This window comes from Centruroides vittatus, unplaced genomic scaffold (genome assembly GCF_030686945.1).
Source record: "Centruroides vittatus isolate TY-2023 unplaced genomic scaffold, ASM3068694v2 contig_658, whole genome shotgun sequence".
NCBI lineage: Eukaryota > Metazoa > Arthropoda > Arachnida > Scorpiones > Buthidae > Centruroides > Centruroides vittatus.
Window position 1 is genome coordinate 673770 of NW_027122410.1, and position 10324 is coordinate 684093.

Sequence of the window (10324 nt, forward strand, 5' to 3'; positions counted from 1 at the left end):
AAAGCCGACAGATGGCGGGTCAAAGTGCAGTTGGTTTTTTTTATGTATAGTCAAGTTTATTTTCGAAGTTTTACGTTAAAACATTCACAGTACATACATATGTACAGTACATTTGTAGTTGTTTTAAATGAGTAATTTTAATAAATAATGTATTGTACATGTGATTAATTTGAATTTATACTTCCCTTTAACAATCTTAATTCAACATTATTCAAGTAGCCTAAACATTACATAATTGTAAAAACAACGTTGTATTTGAGTTTTTGCGCCAAACATCGTCTTTTCGAGTTACGAACTTTTCGACTTGCGAACGACCGCTACGAACGGATTAAGTTCGTAAGTAGAGGACTGACCGTATTCTGTTTATACATCAACTACTTTATAAATATATATATTTAAAAATGTTTAAATTATATTAAATTTTACTTAATTAATTCTACTTAAATTCTAATTACTATGTTAAAAAAAATAAATGTTTTAAAATGAAAATAAATTTTGGCTACATTTTGGCTACATTTTGGCTATTCGGCTAGTTAAGATTTTCGATAACGAAACAGGGCCGTATATGTTGATTCACGGCCTTTTGTATCGGAAGATCTGCTCGTGAAGTAAAGGCTGCAAAATGGTTAGTTATTAAATCTTTAATTAAACGTAAATTTTTATATTCTGTTTCATTTATATTTAAATTTAATAAGGAATAAAAATTAAATGTAAAAAATTAAAAGTAGGATTATATTTAGTTTTATTTATATTTAATATTTGTAGGCCACGTGGATCGGCCATTAAGCCTAAGTCTGGAATATTGATCGATGCTTATATAAAAAGTTAACATTGGAAAATATATTTTAGTTTCTCGAATTCTAACCACATTGTATTCGTTGATTAAACTGTAAATTCAATTTCGAGTGATAATTGGTTAAATTAATGGCTGGATTAATTACGATTTTAGAGAACGTGGGTTTTCGCGCAGTTTTGGTTTAGTTTTTGTTAATTTAACATTTGGGTAAATATTCGGTATAAAATAATGTTTGTTATTTATATTAACTCATTATGAACATAAATATAATAACTAGTTGTGATCAGTTAGTCGAATTAACTTTTATATATTGAATAATGGATAAATTTGAATTTTATTGTTTCTAGAATAAAACAATTAGCCTCCAACGGGTATATTTGCAGACGTGGATGGCGCTGTTGGGACCTTAACAGAGCTATAGAGCATGCTTGTTGGAGCAAAAATGTCAAAGAAACCATACCTCTAAATGTGACCCTTTGCCGGATATAGCCCTTCAAAATCGGCTGCATGTGATGGCGAGTCGCACCATGTGCTCCTCTAAAGCTGTGGTCATGTTGTGCGATTTCCAGTTGCATGTGCAAGTGCGAGTTGCATGCGTCTTTTTGTCGTCATGCATTGTTCGCTGGCATTGCAACTCCAACGCATGTTAGTTACCCTATTCGTGTTTTTCATGAACTATTCGCATTTTTCACCGGATGCTCGCCCTCTGGTGTTTAAAAACAAAACTATTCTATCTGGGTCGTTTGATTAATTCTTGTGTATTATCAGTAGTAAATATGAATAACAATAGAAAAAGCAAAGCTTTTTGTTGCGTTCCAAATTGCAATTTCAAAGACTTACGGGAGCCTAATATAAGTTTTCGTCTATTCTCACACGAAAAATAGATGATTATTCGGAAATCGGTCGGTTATATTTATGAGCTTCTCCGAATTGTGAAAGAGTGAATTAGACTTAAGAATTGGCAGTTTCCCGATTGTCCAACTTTACACGAACAAGTTATGCTGTCAATTTTAAAAGATATTTTCTTAAAGTTAAAATGCCAGTTATTTTGTGTGGGACACAGGGTCGGATTTAAGCATTTCGAAGCCTTAAGCTGAATGTAAGTCCCCTTACCAACCCTTCACAATTTTAGAAGTCAATCATAAAAAGAAAAAAATTAAATCGGACTATCTCTCTGATTCAATACGATTATTGGAAGAAAAAGATATGAGGTTTCACTAGTCTTCTGTCTTATAACTGAATTTAATTAAATTTTTATACCCAGTCCTTTAAAAATCTTTTTTTAAATTGGTTTTATCATTTTTTTAAAAAAAGACCTTACGTTAATTCTTAGAAAAAAAATTAACGAAATACTACACAAAATAAAAAGTAAAGTATGTTTTGCTGGTTTGCAAAAAAATGTTTATTACAAAATTCGACTTTAATTTTTTTTTTGTTTGTACAAATGTTTGAGGCTCCTTGAAAGTCGAAGCCTAAGCAACAATTTACATAGCTTTTTACTTGTAAATCTGGCCCTGATAGGACAATGTCAAAGCTGATGTTTTTAAGACAAAGGGCAGAAATATGTATAGAACGATCTCGCTCACTTGCTTCGATACCACATAATGACGTATCCCGCTAGCAATAATTGTTCTGCTACTATAAAATTTCTCGATAAACAGCTACAAGCAGCATATATCATTATATCGGGCAGTAATATATGATTAATTTTACATTACTAGTTACAAGCGACCCAGATAAAGTAGCCATTTTGTAAAAATTCAGCGCCCTCTATAGTTCATGAAAAACGCGAATAGAGGGCGCTGAATTTTTACAAAATGGCTACTTTATCTGGGTCGCTTGTAACTAGTAATGTAAAATTAATCATATATTACTGCCCGATATAATGATATATGCTGCTTGTAGCTGTTTATCGAGAAATTTTATAGTAGCAGAACAATTATTGCTAGCGGGATACGTCATTATGTGGTATCGAAGCAAGTGAGCGAGATCGTTCTATACATATTTCTGCCCTTTGTGTTAAAAACATCAGCTTTGACACTTTCCTATCAGGGCCAGATTTACAAGTAAAAAGCTATGTAAATTGTTGCTTAGGCTTCGACTTTCAAGGAGCCTCAAACATTTGTACAAACAAAAAAAAATTAAAGTCGAATTTTGTAATAAACATTTTTTTACAAACCAACAAAACATATTTTACTTTTTATTTTGTGTAGTATTTCGTTAATTTTTTTCTAAGAATTAACGTAAGGTCTTTTTTTAAAAAAATGATAAAACCAATTTTAAAAAAGATTTTTAAAGGAATGGGTATAAAAATTTAATTAAATTCAGTTATAAAACAGAAGACTAGTGAAACCTCATATCTTTTTCTTCCAATAACTGTATTGAATCAGAGAGATAGTCCGATTTAATTTTTTTCTTTTTATGATTGACTTCTAAAATTGTGAAGGGTTGGTAAGGGGACTTACATTCAGCTTAAGGCTTCGAAATGCTTAAATCCGACCCTGTGTCCCATACAAAATAACTGGCATTTTAACTTTAAGAAAATATCTTTTAAAATTAACTGCATAACTTGTTCGTGTAAAGTTGGACAATCGGGAAACTGCCAATTCTTAAGTCTAATTCACTCTTTCACAATTCGGAGAAGCTCATAAATATAACCGACCGATTTCCGAATAATCATCTGTTTTTCGTGTGAGAATAGACGAAAACTTATATTAGGCTCCCGTAAATCTTTGAAATTGCAATTTGGAACGCAACAGAAAGCTTTGCTTTTTCTATTGTTATTCATATTTACTGCTGATAATACACAAGAATTAATCAAACAACCCAGATAGAATAGTTTTGTTTTTAAACACCAGAGGGCGAGCATCCGGTGAAAAATGCGAATAATAAACCAATAAAATTACAGTAGTATCTTTTTGACTACCTTTGTGAGTTTACTGATGGTTTACATTCTATTTCAGAGTGTTTGCGGAATTTTAGCCATTTATTAAAATGGCATGCAGTTCCTTTTCTGCAATGAACAAAGGAAAAAAGGTGATTATTTTGATAGAGCTAGTGAGAATACAGAGATAAAATCTTTGATAAAATGAAGAATTAAAATTCCGTAGGCATTCGTGAGCCTGAATAAGCTCAATCAATCTAGATTCTGTAAAAGTATCGATTCTCTTACTTTCCACCATGATGATGAACTTTTTTCAATGCTGTTACCATGTGATGTGTCACAAAGGCATTTGCTGATTGGATGTGCATTTACAATCGGCACGAGTAGAACAAAATTTTTGTTTCTAGTCATGCCAGTTTTTGAAGAGGGTATACTAGTTAACAAGAACAGTTGTCGCAGTTGCAATTACCTGGGCGGCTGGAAATCATAAAGTGTGACCATGGCTTATGGCTATTATGGACATTTAACTATTTAGCTATGCTGGCTTAGAGTATCCACTTGGTGTTATAGTTTTAGGGGTGCTGAGATGCAAAGTGCACGATTATGTGCTGAGCATTGGTCGAAGCGAACCTTGACAATGCAGAGCGTGGAGTATAGGCAGTGGTACTGGTTCGATGTAAAAACTGTTTGCAATCCTACTTGTAAATGTCTTATTAAAATAGAAAAGACATATCGTACAATTAAATAGAATAATTCTTATATCAGTGTAACAATTGTGGCTACACACCATGCTAGTGTTAGATTGCGAGAGTGCATGGCCAACAAAAGGACAGGAAATACGACAAACAAAACTTTATGTTTATAGGAAAAAAAAACAATTTTAACAAAACACTTTTTTCTCCTTGCGTTATGATATGCAGGATTCTTTTAGGACTCCAACTCAGGACCTCGCACATGTGTAGACGAAGAAGGGGGTAGACAAAGGGAAAACATGTGGTATCACACAAAAGAAACGCGACTCAACGATAATGAGTTACAATGAAATATCCAAAATATTATAAACTAAGACTAAAAATTAACTTACAAACTATAGAGAGGAAAAAGAAAAGATAAATAGATATATAGAAGTATAAGAAGGAAAGTATAGGGGGTACCCAGGATATGATATGTCTTCAAGATCTTCGGGTCAGGGAATTATGTTCAAGTTGCTGGCTAGTATATTTCTTCTTTTCCAGTCAATAATCCGAGGATATTCAAAGAGTCCCTTGTACTCGGTCTTGGCACATGGAGTTCTTTCTTTTCTCTCGCAGACAATCCCAGTCCTATCTCCATTCCGCTGAACAAACTGTTCGGATTCTATGTCGCAGTCTGCGCTGTCTCAGCTCCTCACCAAGACTGACCATTACTCCCTTCTACGTGCCTTGGGGTCTTTTCACTCTATTTGTCTTTCGCCTTAATTCCTGGAACAAGACTGCCCCACCCGCAAGGAAAGTGAAAAATCAAAAGATCGAGAAATAGTGGAAATAAAGAACAAAGAATTGAGGAATTAATGTTAGGCTTATAACTATTGCGTATATACAAAAGTATGGCGTACCGCCACACTAGCAAGCATCTGGGATAGCTAAGAAGTTTGTTGAAAAATAGAAGAAAAATACTTTTAAAAAATTTGGAAACTTATTATTTGGAATGGTCAAGACATCATCTTTTTTTCTCAAGCTTGATGGCTTTAACACTGGCAAGAGTTTTTATATCAGTTCCTTATTACTGGTAGAAGAAAACAAAGGAGTGATTTCACAAAATAATAGTTTTGTAGTGATTTTTAGCATTTTTCTGGTTTTTTTTTCAATGAACTTCCCATGCATGCATGTGCAATATGTTAGTTTATAAGTTAAATTTTTGATGATGATGATTATTTTTTAAAATATAACTAAGGAATTTAGCCTGTTAAACTGAAATATTTTTATATTTATTTCATGTTTTTAAAATCTTTTTCGAAGTACACATTTTAGAAAGCTGCTGTATTTAGTAGTACTCGACTGGCAGCCATGATTGACTCATAAATTTTCATACTTCATTTTATAATTTTGAAAAACATTAAAAATTCTTAGCTTTATTAAATAAATACCAATTCTGTGTGTGCATGTGTAACAAGAATTATGTGAATGTATGAAACATTAACATAGAACTAAGATTAATCTACAGACCTTTGCATTGGCATGGAAACTATATCAGATAGTATATCACCCTTTGCCATTGGTATGGAAGTCAGGATGCTGTCAGCAGCCTCAGATTTGTTGTTATTCTTCACAGAACAGTCTACAACACATTCTCTCTTGGATTTTCTTAAAGCTAAATCCTTGGAGAGATTCCTTCATCTTTACAAATAAATTGATAACATTTCCATTTTGTGTTTGTTGATAATATGTGGAATGCAGTGAGATGCATGGGACTGAATTGTCTGGGAAGTGTAACATCTTTCTCATCCACAATTCTGTCAACAGAACAAGTTTGTCACAATGGCTGACATATGATAATTAGCATTGTTGTGCACATTAATGGGCAGAAGTCTGAAAGTACCAATTACTTCCACAAGGCTGGTTGCAGATTGTGTCATAAGAAGTGTGTATTGACAGTTATATCTGGGGTACAGTGTTCAATATCTGAGCAGCAAGGATTGTAAGTTACCTTCATTACTGGGATTTTGCTGTATGTATGATGTCTACAGTGAATGTGTACACTATTGGACTGGGTTTAAGTTCTAAAAAAGACTAGGCCATTCAGACCCAAACACACCTACACCTATGACTGAACTCATATCCACAAGTTTCCAGACATATTTTTGAATTTACTACACAAGGGCATGTGTGTTTGGCAGCCATTGAGATACTGCCAGTTGTTAGTGTAGTCAGCAATTTTTAGTTTTTTATTGGCAACATGCTTTATAAAACCAGTTCAGATAGATATTGTGTAGTGGTTGGTTGCCATAATAGCTAGAGAATTCTTTATAAGTGATGTGAAACTGTATGCAATATACGTGAAAACATGATGCATCGAGATTGTCTGTGTATTCAACCGTTCCAGTTACATTCATTTCCATATGATGAAAATTTAAGAATGGGTAACCAGCCATGTACAGTACAGTACATCCAGCTAGATAAATAACTTTGCCATCATAAGACACATGTCCATATAGAATGATTATTTGCAGATAGGGTTTGTGATTGCTCTACATTTGTCTTAAGGACACAAGTGTTAGGTGAAATATTAATTAATAAATTGTCACAAATTTTCCCCACTTGAAAAATAATTAAGAGAGTCAACACTTGTATAATTAAGCATTTCTTAGTGATCATAGGCTTTACTTGTAATAAGATATTGAAATCTAGCTGGATATTCCAAAGGTGGCAATTCTCTTGTGTCATTATTCTGCAATTTTATAGTACTAATTGGTGAAGACAACCTGTCCATCTAAACATAAATTTGAAAATACAAGTTTGTAGAAGAAAATGCAAAAATCTGAAAATTTTGCATTTGACTTAATTCTAATATTCTGTTAATGTTTTGGAATACTCTATGAATTAAATGTTGATATAAATATATTCCTACTAGACATATTATTTCACGTAGAGAAATGATGTAATTTTTTTAAGATGAAAGTAAACTACTTAAAGTCTTTAGATTAATTTTTAAAATTATAATTTTTTTTTAGCCACCCAAGCAAGATCAGAAGAAGAAAGATACTAAAGGAACAACTAAGAAGAAGGAAGGAGCTTCTTCTGGAGGAAAAGCAAAGAAGAAGGTGTGTTAGTTTTTCATTAAATGCACACGTAATAAAATGTGTCATTTAAGATTTTTGTTTTTCAATTATTGCTAATGCTGAAAATTATAAATATTGCAGAAGTGGTCTAAAGGAAAAGTCCGTGACAAATTGAACAATTTAGTATTGTTTGATAAAGCAACTTATGAAAAATTATTAAAGGAGGTTCCGAGTTATAAACTGATTACGCCATCGGTTGTTTCCGAAAGACTGAAGGTCCGGGGATCACTCGCTCGGAGAGCCTTGGAAGAATTAAGGCAAAAAGGTTGGTTTTAATTTGCATTTTTCAAAATAAAAAATTTTAAATTTATTTCTGCTAAATTCATAATACATCCTGAGCACATTGCAACATTTTTGGGCAAAAGGTTGAGTGTACACTCTGCTACCAAGTGTGAAAACTAAGTATGACTTAGAGTGCACACCCAGGTAATAAGCTGTTTACGTCCGGGAATTGCAGTTATGCAATCGTACTTACCGTGGTGGTGCATATGCTTTCAATTCGGATAAGCCACAGCAATTAAATTCTCCTGAAGCAAGATTGAATAAAAATTGCAATGTGCATTGCCTGAAATGGTTGCAGACAATGTATCTTGCTATGACTTATCAAAGTTGCAACATGTTCAGGCCAAGTAAGAAAACTAGTTTATAATGTATAAACTAATTTTTCTATGGATTTGTTATAAAACTTTTATAGAATACAAATAAATGGAAGAGTTAAGAATTTTTACAGTAATAATCATGTTCGAAATGATAAGATTTTAAACAGGTATAAAAAACAGCAAAAAGCTGTCCTTTTTTATTTTTAATACATTAAAAACTTGCATCGCTTGCAGTTTTGATAAGACAAACTTATCACCAGGCAAGCACAGGCATTCTAGAACATCTGAAGTATCTAGAAGTATTAATTTTTCACCAATGATGGTAAGTTTGTCTTATCAGAAGTGCTAACAATTTTAAAGCTGTGTTTGTTTATAATCTTTTAAAAATGTCATCGTAATTCTGTGTTTTTATATAGCAAATGTTTTCTGTATCGTGTAATCTTATAAAAGATTTGTTGACAATATTTCCTGTACTAAGTAAACAGGCTGGTTCCTGCTACTGTGCATTTTTACAACCTGGCTAAGATCTATGGAATGAGCTATTAGAGTATTGTTAGAGAACATATAAAAGTATTGTGTTTCAGTGTGTTGAAGTTAAAATATATATATATATATATAGATTTGAAAATGTCCAGAGCAAGTTTGAATTTAATACTGCACACTATATATCACAGAAAATTTTATCTGAGAATTGTTTTATCATAATAGCTAGACTTTCTTACAGATTTAAGGATATAAATTTATAAGATCTATATCAAGATCTTAAAATGGTTCTACTGATCAGTCATTAGAATCCTTGAAATGATTTAAACTTAGAATATTATTTACTAAGAATCTACTTAATTTTGAAATAAAATATTTTATATTTCTTACTTAACTATAGTATATTTCACTTCAAAAAATTTAATTGAAATCAGTGGTGCGCAGTGTTTTGATTTTGCATGCAAGAAAAGTTGTGTATAAATGAAATAACAATATATAACTTGATGTTGATTTGTGTATTTATTGAATTGTTAATTTATCTCTATAAACTGAATTTTAATTAATTATTGAATTAAAACTTACAGTAGACATGCATATACATTATATTTAATTTTCTACTTAAAGATGAATCCTTTAAGTAGAAAATTAAATCTAACGCATTTACATATTTTCATCATCTGGTGTAACTTTGAGAGGATCATACTGTTTATTTTGTACAAAGTTTTCATGTAGTTAATTAACTAATGATGTGTTAGAACTAAATATTGTTTAAAAGCTACAAAACACAATTTTGAGCACTAATTGGGGTGGAATTTGAAAAAATTGTAGACCTGTAAATTCCCACTGTCGTCTGTCTAACTGTCTTTCCTTAATCTGGAGAACGGAGTTAGATAGATGAAAGACTAAGCCAGATACGGAAACCTTAAGAGGGTCGCATTATTTCGATTTGGAAATTTTCCTCCGAAAGGTGTTTAGATGATTAGCACAACTCTATTGTTAATGGAAAAGTGTGACGTACAGGGGCGAGTCATTACTAATTTGAGGTGGAGAACATATATTTGAAATTAAATAAATTAAAATGCAGTTCAGCATTGTTACAATGTCACAATAAATATTTTTTCGTTACATTGTGTAATTGTGAGAGCTTTAAAAAAGACTATATTGGTCATATTATCATTGAATATTTGCCAAGTAATCTTATTACACAATTTTTCTTTGATTATTCTAAATATTAATGTGTACTGCCGAGTGTTGTTACATAAAATATATATACAGATGAAAATGTGTTACAAAGGAATCTTAAACATTTATTAGTTTTATGACATTTTGAACTTTTTTTTACAGGTCTTATCAAACAAGTGGTAAAACATCACAGCCAGATAATATACACAAGAACAACAAAGGCTGACGACAGCACATAGATATTAATGTGTATTCTATAATGTAATAAAGGAACAATTTGTTCATTTCTGATGCAGTCTTTTTAATTGTAGTTATGCACTTTTAAATCTTTTTAACAATTATAAATCAAACTGTTTATTTTAATAAGAGAATGCATCGGTTTGTTGAGAAATGCTTTGAACAGTTTACTATATTCTTCAAACAAGATTAATAAGAGTCTTCAGATATAAGGTCAGATGTGGTAACTTTCTATGTCAATCAGAATTAAATTAAGCTGATACCAATATGTTGACTTGTAGTTCGTGCCACGGGTATCGATAGCATTCAAACTGGTTTTAACACGG

At 31.8% G+C, this 10324-nt stretch overlaps 1 protein-coding gene across 1 annotated transcript; it reads left to right on the top strand.

The window, feature by feature from the left end:
• Nucleotides 1-533: 533 nt before the first annotated feature.
• On the top strand, nucleotides 534-10052 carry RpS25 (ribosomal protein S25). The gene is made up of 4 exons (XM_067276002.1): nucleotides 534-625; nucleotides 7390-7479; nucleotides 7579-7762; nucleotides 9924-10052. Exons 1-4 carry the CDS (start codon nucleotides 623-625, stop codon nucleotides 9998-10000), a joined length of 354 nt encoding a protein of 117 aa, XP_067132103.1. The 5' UTR covers nucleotides 534-622; the 3' UTR covers nucleotides 10001-10052.
• The last annotated feature ends 272 nt before the right edge of the window (nucleotides 10053-10324 follow it).